Below are 20,764 nucleotides of genomic sequence, written 5' to 3' on the forward strand. Positions count from 1 at the left end.
ACGTTGTCACACGTTATACTAAATTGAATATTTGGGAGGTTTATGATAATATTTGGTATTTTTATGAAATTATGCGAACAAAACTACTTATTGTTGCATTAATAAGTAGTGAAAAAAACTACAACCATTCATTAAGACTATCAAATAAGGCATAAGTAAAAGAAAGAAATTAATTAAACTGGTTAAAAACGTATTTGTTAAATATGAATTTTGACCCTGTAGAACATCATTCTGATTCGATGCCATATTCATTTTATTCAATTTGGCCGCAATTGTAGGTTTTTAAGATACTGGGTCACCCGAGGACGTTAAAAATATAATTTTTGCAGCCATTTGTCTTTGCGATCCTATTGGTTGCCCTCAAACGACGACCTTTGAGATCTTCTTCTGATTGGTCAAATTTCAACAGGACTTTCCGGGCGGAAAAGAAGTCGAGCTGTGATTGGACAATCCGTCTGCCTAAGATGTTTGGTATAAACGGATAACATCTTCGAGTCACTGCAGGGTGCCGTCGCTCCTGCATGTCTTGTTTACGGTGAGGTCAGTTCGGTACGCTGCGGTCCAGCTTATCATTTCAGGTAAGTTTCTTTAATGCTGTTTAGCTGCTATAACAATTTGCGGCTAAACTACGAACAGAAGTTTAGCTCCCCGATAAAAAATGGTCGAACCTTTGGAGATGACAGTTCCTTGGCTACGACTATTGCCTGGTGCCGTAACTGACTGCTGTACACTGTGGTGCACGGCGTCAGCCAAGGCATGCATTGTTGGTAGACTAGTATTAAAGCTCTACTTCAGACAAAACGTTTAACGCAGTATATTTTACAACAATAATTTCAGTGGTTGAGTCAAGATTTGAAGTGGTTTTCGTACGCTGGCTCATAAATAAAAGTTTGAATGTGAATCTGTGATTTCCAGCAAGTAGACCTCGCCCAATTTTGATGGAACAGCCGTTTCCATTCGATTAAAAACGCTGACTGGATTCCTTCGTGATGGATTGGCTATAAAACCACGGTGCATTTCCCTTTTACTGCTTTGCTGTTTCTATCAACTTATGTTAGATCTAAGCTTAGACAACTTTTCTCTAACCGACTCGAAGCGCAAGTGAAAGGATACGGAGTGCCAACCACAATGACTGGCATAGATTGGGAGCTGAAATTCAAAGGTTGAGAACCGAGGGTTTGCCTCCAACTGTACTTTTTATTATAATATTAATTGCATCGTTGCAATTTTAATTATTATAATTGGCGTTTATCAATTTTTAAATGATGTACTGTGAGCAAAACGTTTATTTGCACGTCTCGCCAATGCTGCACTTAAAATCTAATTATTTCTGCGTCATAACTAAGCATAAAATTACTACGAGAAATGTTTTTTTCACCACGTTGATAGGAATTCTTCTAATGCACAATAATCAATTATTGTTTTCAGTGATTGCTGTATTGTATTAACGTTTACTATATTATATTTACTTGCACCTATCTACATTTTGTTGCTTTTATTTAATCATTTGGTAGACTATAATATCAAATATCCAAAATTTCTGTTTAACTGTGTTTTTTCCTGGCTTTATATGATATTGAATCTAGACTTCTGCTGTAATGCTATGTTATTTTCAGACATTTTGTGTATATATTCTAAAAACTTATGTTATTATTTATTTATTTTTTTAATTGCAGAATAAAGTCCCATCTCAGAGTTTAGCAAAGTAAGTGAAAAATCCATTTCAAGACTTCAAGACTCTCAAATGCTGATGTGCTGTTTTGGTGCCCCGCATGTTTGTTTTATTTTCCATTGTTGTTATTTACAGAGAAGGCCAGACAAGGAGAGGGAAAAAGAGAGCGAGAGAGCAAGGGGATGTTGACTTATCCCTCTGACTCACTCACTCAGATAGTTTGTCCAATGGATGAAGATGCTATCCCCCCAAACCCTTTCTGTAGTGCACCTCCCCACAGTGAACCTGCACCACCTTTCCTCTCCCTTTCCTCCATCACTCCCAGGTATAGTTGGCCTGGCACCTCTTGCTTTATTTTGCTCTTTGTATAATTTCCCCTTCTTGCATTAGGGCACTTTTTTTTCTTTATGAAAGAATGACTTTACGATCTGTAGACACATAGTGGGATTTTACAGAGATCGAAATTATGACAAAATCCTTTAATATCTTTAAATGTTCACAGTTTGAGTCACTAATAGTGTTAATGTTCATCTTATTTATGGCATTTAAGGGGCTTCTATACAGCGATGCATTGTGCAGATTTGAGTATCCTGATGTTTTTTAATCCAAGTGTCTTCAGCTGTCACTTGGGATAAACGGCACAATCTGCCTTACCTGAGGAGTGTAGTATGAATCAAGAGCAATGGGTTAAGCTTCCAGTCAGTCTTCAATGTCACGAAGTTGGCTCTTTTTCAAAAAAAATTTTTTAGCCAGAGCAGGTTATGATCAGAGTTGTAGTTCAAAATTTCACAGATTCAAAGTGCGATATAGATTAACTGATGAAGGATTGCATCTTATACAAGTAACCTTTTGAACCTTACCTGCTAATACCATCTAATAAAGCCATGCATACAGGGCGTCAAAACCTGCCCATACTCTTGACTGAATAAAACAAAGTATATGAGGTGGTAGTTTAAAGTGATATCCATATCACCTTCATCAGGATAGGGGTCTGAATCAGATCTAAACACATTGAGCAGCCTGTAAGTTTAAATGGTTAAAGTTTCAGAATTCTGATGCACTGTCACAGCACTGTTGAGCGGAAAAGTAAATATAATAAACCATTCATTCACAAGATTATTGATTTTTTTTGTTGTTGTTTTTGTCTCGTCTTTTGCCGCAATACCACTGCCTTTTGTCATTTTATATATACATTTAAAATTATCTTGATAGAAAATGTATTTTCTGTTCATCATCACTTTTGTGTGGAAAAAAGGTTGATCAAAATACATCAAAAGCCTTCTTTTATGCGAGCTTGCACAGACCCTGAAGCGCGAACCTTGGGTTAACAGACTGTTCATAGCCACAGTTGTGATGCCTGTTGTTTCAGCCTTAAGTTTTAGGTTTTGTCAAGGCAGCTAATGTAAAGAGAGCCTGGCTATAATATTGAACTTGCTTTGAAACACCCTAAAGTGCAGACAACCACTAGTGTTTAGCTTTAAATAGCCTCTCCAGACAGCAAGTGGATCTGTGGAAGCTTGCAGGTAGACGAGCTTAGGTGGGATTATCTGTGTTTTTATACGTATTTAAATGGCAGAATCTGTTAACCTGGTTTGCTGTAAAATTTGTTTAGGAGGTTGAACTTTAATTGTCAGATGGTCTTGTAGCTATCATATTTATGCAGGCTGGATTTCACATCTTTTCTATTCCCGTTACACTGCATCAGTATATGTCTTTCATCATAACTTGGATAAATGGGTTTCGTTTTTTTCTTGTTTTATCCTTTCGCAGCCATCCAAATGATGGAATATTTGGCCACAGGAGGAGTGGTCGCATTCAAGGCATCCGAGCTCAGACTCCTAAAGAACAAAGTAACACAGACAGTCAAGCGGCTCAGAGACCGACCAAACAGAATCCGTCCCCCACAAAGAGACAAAGAGAGAGTGGGATTATGGTAGGACTCTTACATAAAGTCTTTTTGATGGTCTTAGGTAATGAAATAAATCACAGTTAACACACCATCTCTCTCATTTATAGGTGCAAGTGGCACAGTCTAAGCAGTCGGGAGTGGAAGGAACAGATGCACACGACAGCCAAAACAAGGTAACGGTCTGATTCTCTGAGATACGTTTTCTTATCACATAGCTCTGTAAGGAATAGATTAAAAGACAAACTGAGACAGCCTGTCTGCATGTCCTCGGTTATATTTTTTTCGGTGTCTAATCTCTGCATGCAGACGCTTTACAGTAGACCTGTACAGTGTACGGGGTGTGAGGGTTAATTGAGCGATTTAATCCTCCTTCACGGTCTGCTGCATCCGACATAGACAAGCAATCGAGTGTTATAATGTGACCTAATACTGTGCAGACCGCAGATTTTAAATGTAACAATGTTTTCGTTGCAGAAGAGTATTTGTATTACAATTTAAATCCAGAGCAAACACGTATAACTAAATAGGTTACTGAGTGACCAAACTTGGTATCAGCTGTTTACAACCAATTTTGTCTCACCAAATTTTTAAAAGTGAGCTTCTTTTAATCTTAATCTACGCAGTGGGATTTTATTTTATTTTTTTTTAATTGAAATATGAAGGGAAAACTGGGGGTGGGGGGGACATGAGACCCAATTATTTGTTATAGTTATGCAAAACATTATATGGAAAGTTAGCAGGGAAAATGTTTCCCTCTATAAGGAGCAGCATTTAAATGTTAGCTTGTTGGTATAAATGCTCGGCCATGTTTATAAATTATTTCTAAAATATTTATGTTCTTATTTTGCAGGATGGATTTGATTTTGGCTTTACAGCAGAATGCCAAAATAGGTAAGTGTGACTGATGATTTGATGATTTTTCACAGTATGTATAGTGCATAGCCATTTAGTAGTCGTGATTTAGGCATCCCTTTTTATCTTATCTTTTACAACTTCATTAAGTGAATAATAAAATATTTGTAGTTTAGTAGTTTAGCGATTGTAATCAAAATCTTTGAGTATGGATCAAGGCGTTTTCCTATTTATTTATTTATTTTTTTCCCGTGGAAAATCACTGGTGACATGGATAATGAAATGCATTTATCTGTACTGTAGAAATCTCTATTTCTGTGATTATTATGTTATTATATTTGGATATTATACACTTCCTGACTTTCTCTGGAAATCAAAATTGACTTTTTTTTTTGTTTGTCATAGGCAAAAGGACCAAAAACTCCCAGAGCAGAAATTAAATCCGTCTCCAGGAGAAAATGTTGTTAAACTGTTGGATGAAAATGTCCCAGAAAGTCTTGATGCCGCCAAATCTGACATGGATACATGCGGGGATTTGGCTGCTGGGCACACTGTTGAAAATACATATTCCCCAAAGGGATGGGTGATTGGCCCGTTGCTTCAGTCGTTCAAGTCAAAGATGGCCAGTTTCACAGAGATAGTCATGAGTCCTGTTAAACTTTTCCGAGCCAGCAGTCCTCCACCGTCAGTGGACCATTCTGACAGACTTGATGAGCTAAAGGCTGATGGAACAGCTGATGTTGAGCGTTCAAAGCCAAGCAGTACGCTTCATCCTGAAGGACAAAGTGAAAACGAGAATCAGCACTGCAGAGCTGATCAAAACGAGCTCACTAATGTAGGAGATGCACAAAACACACAAACTGTTTCTCCTAAATATTCTAAAAAATTAGATTTTGATGAGGATTCAACAACAGGTTCAGAAATCGTTGATGAATTTGCAGTACACCAGAAGGAAAAAACCTCACCTGCCTCAGTGCCTTTGCCACACTGCCCCTCACAACCTGGTGTTTCAGAGTCTGTTGGCTCCTCTGTTGTTTTACGGTCCTCTCCCAATGTAAGTGCCTCTCGTGAATCCAGGTCAAAGATGTGCATTGCTTTGGTGGACCAGAAATTCAAGACTTCTGTTCGTCTAAAACCACTTTCCAGAAAACGTGCAGGAAATAGATCTGGCTTGAAGAGGGTTGACTCTAAGGAAGAGTCTGATCCAGAGGTCAGTAAGAAGCAGCTTTCTTACCAGAGCCTGGACTCAGGTGACACTGAAAAAATGCTGTCTTCGTCTTTCTCAGTTTGTTACGCTCAGCCTGACATGGACTGTTCTCAGCCTGATGGTGATGAAAAGAAGGAGACTGAAGAAAGCTGCCGCTTGATTCAAGAAAGCCTCCAAAAGAGTCTCGATGACAGTGTTAATAAAAGGACTCTGAGGTCCACTTTAGATCTGCAACAACAGGAGTGGCGGCTAAATCAGGATAAGTGTTCAGTTTCTGGTTTTGTGAGAGAAAAGAGAGGGTTGAAACTGAACTGTCATTCCCAAGACTCTGTAAAAAGAAAAAGACTGACACCAGATACACATACAAAAGTTACACAAAAACAAGAGTTATCAAACACAGCTTCAGGGAGAGAAGAAATTGAGTTAATAAATGAAGAAGCACCGAAGCTTGGAAGACAGAGACAGTCTGTTTTTGTGTCAACAAGAAAGACTAGGAAAGGAAAATCTGGTCAAGAAATGCTTGGTACAATCAATGAAGCTGTGTTGCACTCGCAAACTGAAAGTTCCCCTGATGCCATGTTGGTTTGTTCACTGGACAAAAGCACTGATGTGGCAGAAGACAACCACATGAGCTGCAGAATCAAAGCGAGCTCTGCTACTTCATGCAAAAGGCAGAACAGAACGGTTATTAGTAATTCTGATGTAAATATTGATGCCAGTATGGATCTTGAAACTACTGTAGCAATCACTTCTACAAACCAAGATGAGCCGTCGTCCGAAGCGCTCGTCCGTCCTTGTATAAAGCAGCTCCAGAATACAAGTAAGTGCAGGAATATTAACAAGAAGCCACAGAAACGGAAATCGCCAAATCAGAAAAGTTCAGTGACAGAATCAGACAGCCCTTTGGTGTCTACCTCATCGGTACTGTCAGTGGGCCTAATGGAATTCGTGCCTAAGGATTTTAATACCTCTCAGCATGCTGAAAAAGGAAAGGACTTGATAAGAGGGCTGAGCCAGCTGTCCAAGAGACCCAAAAAGGGTCTTAGAGGTGCTACTCAATCATGTGTATCCAGTAGGACTCTAGAGACACAGGAATGTGTCACCAACCTTCAAGAGAGTCAGTCTAAAGAAAGTAAAAGTAAAAACTCAACGGAGCCTGTATATTTTGAAATGACTCCCTTTGAAAGTAATTTCCAGCCCCTTCCTTCATCTTCACAACTTCATGTAGACTCTCCTTTAAATAATGATATTAATAATAGGCACACTCAGAAGAAACTAAAGAGTTCAGCTTCTGTGGCAGAAGAAATATTTCACACGGACTCTGAAGTTTTTAATGATGGGGGTGTCAGTCTCTCTAGGCTAAGGTCTACCGCAAGAAGAGCTAACATAAAGCCCAGGCAAGCAGATAACCAAAGGAGAAAATGCCGAGTTCTGCACAGTAGGACACGCAAAAGTGAAGAGGTGACGAACTCTGTCACAATGGATGATGCAAATCTAGCAACGTCAGGTGCACGCTCATCAGAAAACTGCTTCTCACACCGCCTGTTACGCAGCTACTCTTGCCCAGAGATCCCCTGCCTCCATCCCCATGACACAACTTGGACCTCACCATATCCCAGCAGGACTCTCACATCACACCAGTCCTCCCACAGTCCTTCTGTCTCTCAGGCGCCGAAATCCCTGCGGCGGGCTCGTCGACACACAGTCTGCAGCGTGGAGGTGGAGAGGGAGATCGCCCCCCTGTGTCTTCGTAAAGAGGTGTACCCGTCTAGAAGATCTGCCCTGTATGACCCTGTCACTCATCACCTGTCTCCTAGTGTTGCACTTTCCCCCAGCACCTCCATCTCTGCTCTTGCTTCCTTCTTCCTTTCGAGCCCCCTGGCTTTCCTTTCTAAGAGGTTTGACAGCAAAGGAGCTACTGGCAGTCTCAGCACTTGTAGCCATGTTTCCGCTCCCTCCTCCACTTCATCGCTGACATCCCCATTAAGCTCCTCCACATGGCACCATTCAAGAGCAGATTCCTCTGGTGCTGCCATGGATTCTAGCAGCAGGTAACATTCTTCGTTAAAGTCTGTAGTATGCTTGAAGGTGTTAACGCCAAGCTAATATTGACTCTCAATTTCTCTGAAGTGGGAATCCATCGGAGTGTGAGACTGAGAGGAGACAACAGAGTGAGGAGGAGGATGATGGCGAGGACACAAGTTCTTCCAGTCAGGAGTTTGAAGATGGCGGGCTAAGAGAAGAAAAGGCTCACTCTGATTCTGAAATTAAGGTACACGTTATTTAAAATAAGGTGACAGGGTAGTTACAATTTACAGTTTGTTAGTTGCCACATTCAGCCGTACTTTTCTGAGATCACTGCTGTTATTTGTGCTTTATTTTATTTTTAAATAATCGTTAATCTCTTTGTTTATCTCAACAGGTGGTGCAAAAGCACGAGGAACGAAGAAAGGTGTCTTCTATCAGAATTCGGAAAACTTTACCCAAGCCCCAAAATAACCTCACACCCATGGGGCTGCCCAAACCCATCAGGTATGTGCTCTATATAAATGGGTATCAGGTTTTATTTCACTGTTTGAAGCAGCAGATCATATGTTGATTAAAACGCTGACAAATATTAATATTTTGCCAGCGTTTTTCTTTTGTTATGTTGTGCGTTTTGAGACACACACACACACACACACACACACACACACACACACACACTGTAGTTGCTTTAAAAATGTTGTTTCAACTCAATTTACTGATGCTCTAATTAGCGATGCTCAGTTCAATATTTTATTAAGATACCGGTTTGATCCTGAATCAGGAAACTTGAACGATGGAAGCTAACTGTGGGCACAAAAGGCTCAGATGATGATTTTTGGTTTTTGTCTCTCTGATCTCTGACTTTTTTTGCAAGCTTTGATTTCACTTAGCATGTAGCGTGTATCTTGACTTAAGTATATGTGTGAGAAAGTGTACTTGAAGTAAAACTTGCAGGGAAAGTGGGAGCTTGCTATAAACGAGCAGTATGTAATAATGAGTGAAATGAGACTGGGGTAAATGCATCGCAATTTTCATTTTATTAATTTTGTCCTATTTTTTTTAATATATCAGAATCAGAGAGACTTTATTAATCCCAGAGGGATTTATTAATCGCAGAAGGAAATTGATATATTTATATTGGTAAATTCAGGATCTATGGTTTGCTTCAAAATCAAAAAACATTGATTTCTCCTAGCTCCAGTTCAGTTGGAGTATAAAAGTAGGACAGATTCTGACTGATCTACAACTGAAAGGAAATTTATGTCAGTGCATTTCAGTACATGTGAGTTTTCTATTGATGTCTCTTTGATCAATAGAGATGCTACAGCAGTGGTTTGTCTTTTTGTTCTGTTACATTACAGGCTGAAAAAGAAGGAGTTCAGTTTGGAAGAAATTTACACCAACAAGAATTTCAGCAAACCCCCTGAAAGGTAAGTTTGAGAGAAGCACCCACTGTTCCCTTAATTATTCCGTTTCTGAATATGTCTGCTTCACGTCTTATCGCCACGCTTTTCCTTAAGGCAAAGATAAGATTCTGCTGTGGTCCTATTCACAGCCTACAGGCAGCTTTGCAGACTGCTGTCTATTTGTTGCAGCTGTTTACTGTCACCAGGATGCAGGATCTGCAGCTCTGGGCTACGCTTGTTTGTCCTGTTGTTGGTCCTTGCTTGCCGTGGAGAAGAAGGAAGTTATAACATGTAAATGGCTGAAGTCAAAGAGAGAGTTTAAAAACAGTCAAATTTGTACTTCTTCTCAGACTTTCATATTCTTTGTGTATTGCCTAGTATTTGAAATATCCCTATCCATTCTGTATAAACTTACTGCATTAATCAAATCCTGCTTGGGACACAGTATAGTTTAGTAAAGAAGCTTAGTCTAACCAGAGGGTGGCACCACAGGAAAAGTCATATAATCATCTGAATCACTCTATTAGAAATGAAAAGGTGTGGTGGGTGTGTTTGTGTGCGTAATCAATTTTCTGCTGCTTTGCCTCCGTGACCTGACTGGAATTTTTCACTTGCATTTCAGCCGGCTGGAAACCATATTCGAGGAGGTGCCTCACAATCGCAGGAATGGCTCAGAGTCCTGGTTTGGTCAGAGGCGTGTGAAACGATTTTTAGAGTTCCTGGAGGTCGGCGAGGTCAGAAAACCAAAGAAGCCACTCGTCGGAGTGAGTAAAGCAGGTATTTCCACTTCCAGGACCCGACGAGGGGGCTTCCTTAAAGACGAACCGTCCCTCAGCGTGCAGGATGTGGACTCACTGCTCTGTGCGAAGCTGGATCAGCTCAATTTGTGGTTGATTCATGATCAGAAAGACGGCTGACAGATGCCTCTCGGATGACTGTTTTGGGAGCCATTAAAAACCAGATAATACTGTCTATATAAATATTTCAACATGAAGATTGAGTGTGCCAGCAACTCTTTTTGTCAACAGTCTGTATAAATGTTGTGGTGGCAAGTTCTAAATGAAGATTGTTTATTCTGTAGCGTTTGTAGCCTGAAAGTTGAAGAACAGTACATGATAGCGCTGTTAAAAGTATTGCCTCAGAAACGTGGTTAAGAATGTGCACAGTAAGTCCTTTTTCAATCATTGCCGTCGCTGTCCCTTCTTCCTTTTAGTTACGATCCGTCCATGATGGATGAAAACTGTTAGCATCAGCAAAAAAATCAACAATATGAAAAGCTACAGTATCACAAACTCCCTGTGAGGGTGACTCAGTGCCATTCACTTACAGTGACTGTGTGTTTGATAAGTGATAATGTACGTTGCATCTGATTTCTCCAAGTGCATTTGGGCCATTTGAGGTGTAACTTCAAAAAACAAACAAACCTGAGATTTAAAGTTTTATGTTTAGGGGGAAAGGAGATTGAAGTGGCACAGTTTTAAGAAAATTGAAAGCCTGAAATCATAACCTCAGGGGAAGAATGGGTTACCTTTATACACCACAGATGTAAAACGCGAGTCGTAGGTGCAAACTTCAGTGAGGAGGTGCAGCAAAACACAACGCATAAATGCGATCCATTTGTATTTTGTTTTGTTTCTGTCTGTCTGGGTGATAGGTGATAATATGGTTCTCAAATTAAATCGCCAGCATTTATATAGTTCTAAATTATTCGTGTCAGTCTGTGGGATCTGTGATATGATAAAATTGATCCAGCCTTAAAATTTCTCGTAAATTTATGAATTTAATCTTTGGTGTTCTTGTGGATTACGACTTCCTCTCTAGCCTATTCACCGAGAATGGCCCTAACACACAGGATCCTAATCAGCTGTCTGTTTTTGGAAGAAAGCAGTCAATCACCTTAGATGTTGTGACCTTACCACATCATTGTAAGTGATTATATAGGCAGCTATTTTTTTTTTTTTTAATTAACTAAATGCCGAATACAATATACTCTTCAAGGTGCCAGGTGGAGATTCATAGTCACTGGACTCTGTTTCACAACCACATTTTGTACAATCAGTCGTCTACATGTAGTTTGGACTGCATACATCATTCTACTCAGCTCAGGGCAGAGCCTCAGTGAATGGTTTGTGTTTGTGATTTCATAACTGTGGAGGTTTCTTTTGTATTAAATGTGCCATAAAGACAATATGACTCTCCAGTAAGCATTTCTAATGATTACTGGAAGTGTCCACTGTTGTTTTTTCGTGGTGTTTATATTTGCATTGCAAGTATTAACTTGTTATTAAACAGCCTATATGTGTTTATTTTATATTTGCCAAATGTTAATGGGGTTGCCTTAACTGTAAAAATGTGTTTAAATAGGTGTTTTGTTGGCACATTTGTAATCATTGGTGTGTTTTTGTTTTTTGTTTTTCTGTGCGTGTTAAAATGTTTCCAGCAACTCGGAGCACAAAAGTCATTTTATTATAAAATTGTTTAATGTTTGTATAAAAGTGCAGCATATATACATTTGACATTAATAAAGCAAATACAGTAACAATGCAATAATGCCAATGTGGTACACCAAGAGCAGGACCTCATAATGTCCTGATGAAGCACTGCCACTCATTTTATCTCCGGTAGAGACTCAATCCTGAAGTTATTCGTTGCCATAATTGAGTGGCTTGTTGATTGATTCATTAACTTTCTTAATATGTGTAGTTATCTACAGTAAGAAAGTTAAAGTGTAATGGAGAGTATTAAAGTTTGGGTCATTACTGGAGTGTAACAGGTGTAATCTTTGATATATAATGTATATGTGTAATATTGTGTCATGTTCTGTAACTATAGGCAATGCTGGATTTTTACATTTGCAGTTGGAATTGTCCACATGTCCATATAATGTCAAATAAATATTACAGCATATAACAAACAGTTTTAATACATTTAATACGATTTTCAGCTGTTTGTTCTTGTAAATGCTGATTAGAGCACATTCAGCACAACATAAACAAATTCAGTATTTTTAAGGTTATTGTAACTTTTAGTTACTCCACAGCTTCAGTGATATAGTTGATCAGAATCTTTAAAGACACTCCCCTGGATGTGCTCCACTGAGGTTCGTCAATCAAAGCCCAGCTTTGATAGGACCAGCACCAGTAATACCAGTGTCAAAGAAACTGACACCAGGATGGAAACCCATGTCACGATGGAGATGATGCCCCATTTTTTGGCCTGTCTTAAATACTTTGCAGCTCTCCTGTCTCTTGTCCCCTTGGCTTTCTCAGCTTTGTCAGCATTCTCAGCCTGGTGAAGTAAAGATGTGACAATACTTTTGAATTAAAGATAAAATAAAAAAGCAGCATTTTATTTCAGGTCTTTTCTCATGCCAAACAAACATGATGAATGACTAGTATATAGTTGTAAAGAGATGTAGCAGATAAGGAGTTTGTCAAATATAAACATGCTTATCCTCATAAGAAAGTTTTCAAATGCTGGTTTGCTGTAGGTTGCCTCCCTGCAGAGAAAATAAAATACCTTTACGGAATAAATCAAGGCTAGGACTCCGAAGCAGGAGAACCCGCAGATGATGCTAGCGATGGCCAGCTTCCTGTGGTACTTGTCACTGCAGCAGGACGCAGCAGAGTCCTCACCGACGCAGATTACTTGATTGCCAGTGTCCTCAGGTTGTTGAACACCTGTTCCTGGTACAGAGTTCAGCGGGAGCGCTTCCTCTATCGATGCATCTAACTGATATGACTCTGACATCGCTGCAAAATATGCCGTCAAGTTAGAGAAAGTTTAAACTCAAAGACAAGACGTGGTAAGCTGTGCAAGACTTTAAACCATGTAAAGATTCTGTGTGCGCAACAGCACTGGAAGGATAAGTTAATGGTTTCAGTGGCTGCTTGATAAGGATGTTTGTTTAAATGATAGAATAAAACTAGTTCCTTAAAACTACTTTTTATCTGCTGGTTTCACCCTGCTTAGGTAAATGTTTATTTTGTTATTGCCCTGGCTTCTTGACTTATGCATCACACCGCATTAATAGTCAGACAGAACAGTACAAATAATCATCAAAGGGTTTTAGGTATTAATTCTTTTAGCTATATTGTCCTTAATTTTTCAAATCAGTCTTTACTTTGTGAAACTGGAGCGCTCGGGGTATTACAGGATGAACTGTTGTTTCACTAAACAGCCTGACCATGTGACTTGTGTTACAATGAGTTGGCTTGGGGCAGCTTTAATAATTAATTTCCTACAAGACTGTACAAAATCCCACTTAAGAATTTTATAAGAAATGCCTCCTGCATGTCTAAACATCCCTCTCCATGACCACCTCTTCCCTGGGAATACCGAGGCATTCCCAAGCCAGCTGAGAAATATAATCTCTCCAGTGTATCTTGGAGCTGCCTCCACCCACTGGGACATATCCCAAACATCTCAGCTAGGAGACAGTCCCTCCTGAATGATTGAGATTCTCACTTCATCACTACAGGAGAGCCCAGTTAAAATTCAAAAAGGAAAAAGGCTCATTTTGGTCACTACCCACAGGTGTGTCCAAAGCTGATTAATAAGCTGTAATAATAACACAAGTCGATTGGTTGGGCACACAAGTTCAGCAGCAATGCCCCCGACTTACGCATGGCGCTGTGAAGGCAACCAAGACAGTGCCGCAACATCCAGAAGCTTAAAAATTCAGGGTAGATTTCATGTACCCCGTGCACATCTCTAACTACTTTGGTGAACTCAGCCACAGTAATGAATGAGCCATCCCTCTTGTTCCCAGACTCTCTTTCCTCTAAGCAAAATTGGGATATAGGACATTAAAAGTACTCCTTCTACTTTCTCACCATATGCTCAGTTGAGGTTCTCCTTTCCTTGCTCTGACCAAACTCCCCCCACGCCCAAGTTTCTCCTTTAGCTATTGATAGAGCTGCACTGGCTTGGCGTGCTGGCACTCATTATCTGCCTCCTGAGTCCCACAAACCAATCAGATTCGACCCTTCTTCAGCTTGACAGCTCTCTTCACCTCCATCTGATTTGGGGTTTCCCCCCAAAAGGCCACAACCACCTTATGGCCACAGCTCCATCAGCAAAGAAGGAGCAGAACAGTATCTATTTAGACTTAATGCCTCTCCAGCCTCCTTTGAAATTTCTGCTGGAGGTTTGAATTGAGGACTTTGTGGAACCAGGTGCTCCCAGCACCTCCCAGCACCCTTTTGCTATATGTTCGTGTACACCAGGTTAGTCCAGCATCCTTTCCCACCATCAAATCAGCACTGCTCCTCTCTTCACCCTAGTCTAAACATGTTCTTCAAAATATGCAAAATTTGTAGTGTATTTTCTTAAGTGCGCGTGAGAATTTTTTGGGGAGTGGGTATTTTCACAGGAAATAAAAAGTATCCTGTGAAAGGTGTAACATGAAGAGGATGATAGGTATCGGTGTTCCCTGTTACCTTAAAACAAAACAAAACAAAAACACTCCCTCCTCTCTCTAAAAAAAAAAAAGAAACCAAAAACTTGAAAAACTTGATTGGCTGGTGCAATCAAGAAAATGTATCAGCTAAGTGCTGGACTGTAATATTACACAGTGCTGTGAATGATTAGTAATAAACAGCAACTAAATTATGGCCTGTATCCTCAAATGTAGTGAAATACTACAGTAAATATGAGTTGATTAAGAAGGTTTTAAATTACACTACAAACCTGATTTCTTCGGTCTGATGTCACTCCTTCAGTGAAGCAAAGGTTGTCTGGTTTCTTTTTAGGGTGATATCAAAGTCTTGATGAGATGATAAGCAGGTATGTTCTCTCCTCCTTCTGTAACCTGATGTGCCTTCCTTTAAAACGTGACAGTTGAAGTTTAAAAATGTCTACAAATGGTCATTCAAACACCGTTCACCTGGTTGTAGGGCGACGACATAAACCTGTGTCTGTGCCATGTACGTTTCTGACAGGAATGTGCACGTGGAATGAAGCTGCGCCTGATAAAGACTGTAACTGGTTTAATCTGAAGGTGGCACCAGAGGAAAGGTCGTGTTATCTGAATCAGCTCTATCTAAATTGCTCTATAATAAGTAGGAAAAAGCAGTGTGTGTCATTCATAATATAGCCTGTACTATATTACCTTACCCCTGACTGGAACCTGCCACTTGTGTTTCAACATGCTGGATATTTTGAGGTAGTTCCTCGAGGTCGGTCTAGTTTGTGTTACCAGGTTTAACAAATCTGCACAAACTCCCTGTGAGGATGAGTCGCTGTTTTGGTAAAGCATAAATAAACAACCTAAGATTTGCTGTGAAGTTTGGGGGGAAACTTAGATTTCTGGTGACTGGTACATTTTATATTAAATCATAAAATGTCTTTGTTTAGGTTTTCTCATCACACCATAGTAAACAGAAATGTGTTCTATGTTTACAATACTATTGCGAACAGGAAATGCCACATGCACACATGATGTAAATTCATATTACATATTCATGCAGTGGTTTTTCTTGCATGAAATGTAAGATCGAGACAATGTGAGGCTCCAGAGAGCATTTTGAATAGTCTGAAGTGTCCACTGCTGTTTTTTTTCTTTTGTGGTATTTAAATTTTCATTGCAGGTGGTGACATCTTATTAATCAACATCATGTTGTGATGAGACAAACAGCTGAAAGTGACATAGCTACCTGTAGAAGCCTAAAACTTCATCGTGATCCTGAGGTTTTAACATCTTTTTGGTGACAGGGATAAAAGACGAAGGAAGAAAATCTGCCTGAGATGCCCGGTCAGTCTAGCATGAAGCCAGAGACTGTGTTTTGTTAGACAGACCATCTAACAACTCACTGAAAGAGATCCAGAGTTATCATAGGTGAAGCCATGGCTGTTGCAGGGCTGAAATGGAACAGCTGAGCAGGAGGGGCTCAAACCTTGTGCCAAGCATCAGCAGGAGCTTGGTGTTCAAGATGGATACATCCTGTGGGGTTCCAGAGTCATTGTTCCACCCCAGGATGAACACAGATGATTGAAGTGCTGCACGAGGCTCATCCAGGCATTTCTTGAATAAAAACCGTCCCCAGATCATTAGTGTGGTGCCCGGGAATGCAGAGCTCTTTGGAGGAAAAGGTAAAAGTATGTTCTCCATTTCAGAGAAACCAAATACAGGCACCACCTCCAATCCATCCATGGTAGTGGTCTAGCCATTCATGGTCCAGACTCCACCGAGGTTTTGCTGGCCAATATATGGGTCACATAATGGATCCATCACTACTGACGGACTCCCGGGAATCTTGGATTGCATGGACTGGCTTTTCCTGTTCCAATTTCTGAGTACACCTGACACAACCACAGGCATGAGCCCCAGAACAATTGTTGATGAGGAGAAAGTCCTCCTTGGGAGCCAAAGTCACCCAGCCACATGGGTGACCTCTCCTGATCCAAAGGTCAAAGAGGTGGCACACACGCCCTGATAGACTGGACTATTAAAAGAATGTGGTCGGTACAAGTAACACTATACATTTGAAAAAAATCTTTGTCAAGTGTTAATGAGATACTGTAAAACTATTAAAATATTTTGTTTTGTACGCACAAATACTTCAAGCAAATCAAAGCATAGAAAATCTGTTATTTTATTAGAAAACAGCTTGTGTTAATGCTTGTATAAAAGTACAACATGTATGTATGCATATATATATATATATATATATATATGTATATGTACATTTGACATTAATGAAGTAAATATTGTAACAATGCAATAATGCCATGGCAACGTGACATTGGGTTTTTTTAATGAGTGCATGTTAAAATGTTTCAAGTGGATGAATACCATAAAGGCTCCCTCATTTTATTATAAAATTGTTTGTTAATGTTTGTATAAAAGTGCAGCATATATATACATTTGATATTAATAAAATAAAAATAGCAAGACCAGGACCTCATAATGTCCTGATGAAGCACTGCCACGATCACTGCCTCGCATTTTACCTCCGGTAGAGACTCAATCCTGAAGTCACAAGTTGCTTCATTTTAAAGTGACTTGTTGAATGATTGATTAACTTATATAGCATCTGTAGTCATCTACAGTAAGAAAGTTACAGTGTAATTGTAAGAATATTAAGGATTGAGTCATTACGAGAGCAGCTTTACATTTAAGTAGCTTTATATTCAAGACTAACAGCTTTAGTCTTAAATATATAATGTATGTTCGCATTGTCCATGGGTCAACATATTGTTCAATAAATATCACAGCATATAACAAAAACAGTTGTTAGACATTTAATACCATTTTCAGCTGATGTTTGTTCTTTGTGTAAAAACTAAAGGAGCTAGAAAAGTATAAATTAGGCCAGCACCCATTTCAGCGTAAGAAAAACCAACACAGCCTTTTTCCATTTAATGTAACCTGTAGTTTCTCCACAGCTTTGGTGTTCGTAGCTATTGATTCAGCAGCTTCCTGCTCTCCACTGTCCGTCTCCATAAACATCAGCAGAGCCACTCCTCTGGCTGTTCTCCTTTGAGGTTGATCAGTCCTTTAAAGTGGCGAGATATGAGACCAGTGCCAGCAGCAATGGAACTGACACCAAAATGGAAACCCACGTCACGATGGAGATGATGCCCCATTTTTTGGCCTGTTTTAAATACTTTGCAGCTCTCCTGTCTGTCGTCGGCTCGGCCTTCTCAGCTTTGTCAGCATCCTCAGCCTGTTAAAGTAAACACATGACAATATTTTTCATCTAAAGAGGAAATCAAAAATAAGAAGCATTTTATTTCAGGTCTTCTCTTATTCTAAGGGAATATAATAAATAATTGAATGAATATACACATGCAAGTTTATATTCTTCTGATTAATCTTATTATCGTATCATTCAAGTTGCAATCTGTTTAGTTCTTGCAATGAGAAGAAATTTTATACTTAAATAATAATTTTGGAGGAATTTGAGTTCCGAAGCCTCAAACAACTTCAGCAGAACATTGCTTTTCTTATAACATGAGGATCATAGCCTCATTCACTGCACTGTGCCCGGTTTAGAGCAATTTTTTTTTAACACACCTGTATGAACAGGTGAAGTGAATGTAGCGCTGAAAAACTCTTTTAAACTGAAGAAGAGCTTCATGAAGAAATATGGATTCCAACAGGAATTACTTGCCCTGGTCTTGTGTCAGATAAGATGTGACTAAAGCATCCCAAACCAGCCATGGCAGTAAATCCAATTATGCTTATTCTCATAAGAGACGTCTTCATGTACTCAGAATGTGACTTAAAATAAAGTACCTTGACAGAATAAATCAAAGCTGGGATTCCGCAGCAGTAAAACCCACAGATGATGCTAGAGATGGCCAGTTTCCTGTGGTACTTGTCATTGCAGCAGGACGCAGTAGATTCCTCACAGATTACTTGACTGCAGGTTTCCTCATGTTGTTGAAGACCTGTTCCTGGTACAGAAGTCAGTGGAAGAACTTCGAGGTTGTTTAGATGGTTCTGGGATGACTCTGACATCTCTGCAAAATATGATGTAAAGTTAGGGAAGGTTTGACCCAAAAGACAAAAAACAAACATCTCAAACATGCTTAAACGTTTTGTGTGCACAGCAACACTGAGAGGAGTGTTTGATGGCTGCTTGATAGACATGTTTGATTTTTCAAGATAAAAGCAACTTTAAGGTTTTCAGAGGACAAACCCTGTTCAGGTAAACCTGTTTTCTCCACCACTGGACAAAACAATTTTGATTCAGATTCAAAAGAATTTAAAATAAATGTTTCCTACAGGTTTAAACACGCTCTTCAAAAAAAAAATATAGTGTATTCTTGAGAATGTGAGAATGGAATTTTTTTTGAGGACTGGGTATTTCCATAAGAAACAGAAAGTATCTTTTGAAGAATGTTGTAATACAGGGAGCAGCATGTGTAACAGTGTCCCCTTTTACTAAAAAATAAAAAATAAAGTAATAGCTTGAAAAACTAGCTTGGCGGGCAGGTTGTTATGGCAAGTTGAAACCTGAAATGTCACTTATCTAGCCTCTGATTTAAAAGAGCCGGGCGGACAACACCTACCCGGTGTGCATTTTTTGGTAAGAGATGAGAAAATGTATGAGCCGAGTGTAATATTACACATGCAGGGCTGTGAATCATTTGTAGTGAAGAGGGAGAAAACTCTGTCCTCCCCCCTTCACATGAAGTGGAATACTGCAGTAAACATGAGGCGATTAAGTAAGCTTTGATCAAACACTGCTGTACACCAAAATCTTAAAGGTGGTTCTACAAGGCAAACAGAGTATTAACAACTTGGGAGCTAAGATTTTTTTAATCACTATGACGACCACTTAGACCGCATTCAAAGGTTGAAATCAAGTACAAACCTGAGCAAGTTTTAAAAGGCAGTGTCCTGAATCCACTCCTCAGTCTGATCTTTGTTCAAAGTTTGTCCGGCTTCTTCTCAGAGTGATATCAAGGTCTTGTTGAGATGGTCAGCAGGTCTATTATCTCCTTCTTTTCCAACTCGAGCTGCCTTCCTTTAAAATGTGAAGATTTCAGTTAAATATTTACAAATGGACATCCAAAGAGCGCTACTGTGATTGTAGAGAGACGACATAAACCTGATCTATTCCTGTTCTACACAAGTTGTTGAATGACAGGAAGAATAGCCTTTAGTGAAACTCTGTGTCTTCCACTCCCATTTCCCCTTTACTGCCCTGCCCTCTTTTCCCCCCCCGTCTCCACTCCCACTCATAAAATTCGTCAGCTTGTTATTACCTCACAGTGTTGCGTTAGTTCTCATATTTTATTTCGGTTTAGACTTTCCTTTCTCTTCCTCAGTAGTCGCACTGGTACATATTGCACAGACTTACAACTGTTTCTTGTTTCATACCAGATTCCAGAAGAGCTGAGAAAGGTGTGTCCGAACTTGTAATGCCTTCGGGTAAACCTGAGATTCCAGTCTGCCATCTGTTTTTAAATTGCCCTTTCCTCTGATTGTACACTTGATTTTCTTTCTGCTTATCACAGCAGAATCAATCACTTTTGACACACCCTGCTTTTTTCCAGTCTCCTGACCCCCCTCTACTCTCTGACCTTCGCATAAGATACATTCACACCTTTAAACTTAGACACTGATGCAACCTGAGAGCATTTTTCCCACATTGACCCCACCCACAGCACACAAATACGGCTTTTCCCTGAGACTAAAAAACCTGCCGTGACGTTGCAATCAGGGTGCTGTTTGTTTTGTTTTGTGTCATAGAGCCAGGCATTTAAAAAAAAAGAAAAAAAAAAGACTGCCGATATGTTACTACAGTTAATGAGCTGGTGGCTCCTTATCTAGTAATGACCCTTTCATATCTCCAAATATAGCAACATGGCTGTTTCAAAGCAATAAAATTGGTTTACGGAGTTGTAATTGAGCAAACCTAGACTGGGGAGAGATCACTGAATAAAATATTAAAATGAAAGTATACAAAGTATATAACTCCAATAAAGTTTTATAACATAAAAATTTTGTGGTAAATTCTGTCCTGTTAAAAGAAAAACCTCTGCTGTGTCTAGGAGCAGACAAACAAAAATATACAAGTGACGCAGTCATCTGCACTGCCCTACATCCACAAATAGCTTCTGGCAGGAATATGCAACTCTGCAACACAAATAATGGAAAACAGCCAGAATCTGGACCCCACAGAAACATTTAAACACCTTGAACTGTTTATTCTGCAACTTTGAAAGATCTATGT

At 39.5% G+C, this 20,764-nt stretch overlaps 1 protein-coding gene and 2 long non-coding RNA genes across 3 annotated transcripts; 1 reads left to right on the forward strand and 2 right to left on the reverse strand.

The window, feature by feature from the left end:
• Positions 1-421: 421 nt before the first annotated feature.
• On the forward strand, positions 422-11,833 carry prr14 (proline rich 14). The gene is made up of 11 exons (XM_005468977.4): positions 422-578; positions 1,677-1,705; positions 1,808-1,997; positions 3,443-3,605; positions 3,689-3,754; positions 4,432-4,472; positions 4,839-7,691; positions 7,771-7,912; positions 8,063-8,172; positions 9,030-9,098; positions 9,697-11,833. The coding sequence occupies exons 3-11, from the start codon at positions 1,855-1,857 to the stop codon at positions 9,989-9,991; spliced, it is 3,882 nt and encodes a 1,293-aa protein (XP_005469034.1). The 5' UTR covers positions 422-578; positions 1,677-1,705; positions 1,808-1,854; the 3' UTR covers positions 9,992-11,833.
• Positions 11,223-15,051, reverse strand: LOC106098014 (uncharacterized). The gene is made up of 3 exons (XR_001224096.3): positions 14,766-15,051; positions 12,594-12,826; positions 11,223-12,362 (listed from the first exon to the last, which is right to left on the reverse strand). It is a non-coding gene; the product is annotated as an uncharacterized LOC106098014 (long non-coding RNA).
• Positions 15,052-17,679: 2,628 nt separating this feature from the next.
• LOC100693773 (uncharacterized) lies at positions 17,680-19,692 on the reverse strand. Its single transcript, XR_269172.3, has 3 exons — positions 19,400-19,692; positions 18,316-18,542; positions 17,680-17,743 (listed from the first exon to the last, which is right to left on the reverse strand). It is a non-coding gene; the product is annotated as an uncharacterized LOC100693773 (long non-coding RNA).
• Positions 19,693-20,764: the final 1,072 nt, after the last annotated feature.

Source organism: Oreochromis niloticus, linkage group LG4 (assembly GCF_001858045.2).
Source record: "Oreochromis niloticus isolate F11D_XX linkage group LG4, O_niloticus_UMD_NMBU, whole genome shotgun sequence".
Classification (NCBI taxonomy): Eukaryota; Metazoa; Chordata; class Actinopteri; order Cichliformes; family Cichlidae; genus Oreochromis; species Oreochromis niloticus.

Excerpts from the sequence above, each read along its gene's own strand:
- prr14 (XM_005468977.4), top strand. The coding sequence starts at position 1,855 with ATGTTGACTTATCCCTCTGACTCACTCACTCAGATAGTTTGTCCAATG. Across the intron at positions 3,606-3,688 it reads AAAGAGAGAGTGGGATTATG|GTGCAAGTGGCACAGTCTAA; the intron begins GTAGGACTCTTA and ends TCTCATTTATAG. Across the intron at positions 3,755-4,431 it reads CACACGACAGCCAAAACAAG|GATGGATTTGATTTTGGCTT; the intron begins GTAACGGTCTGA and ends CTTATTTTGCAG.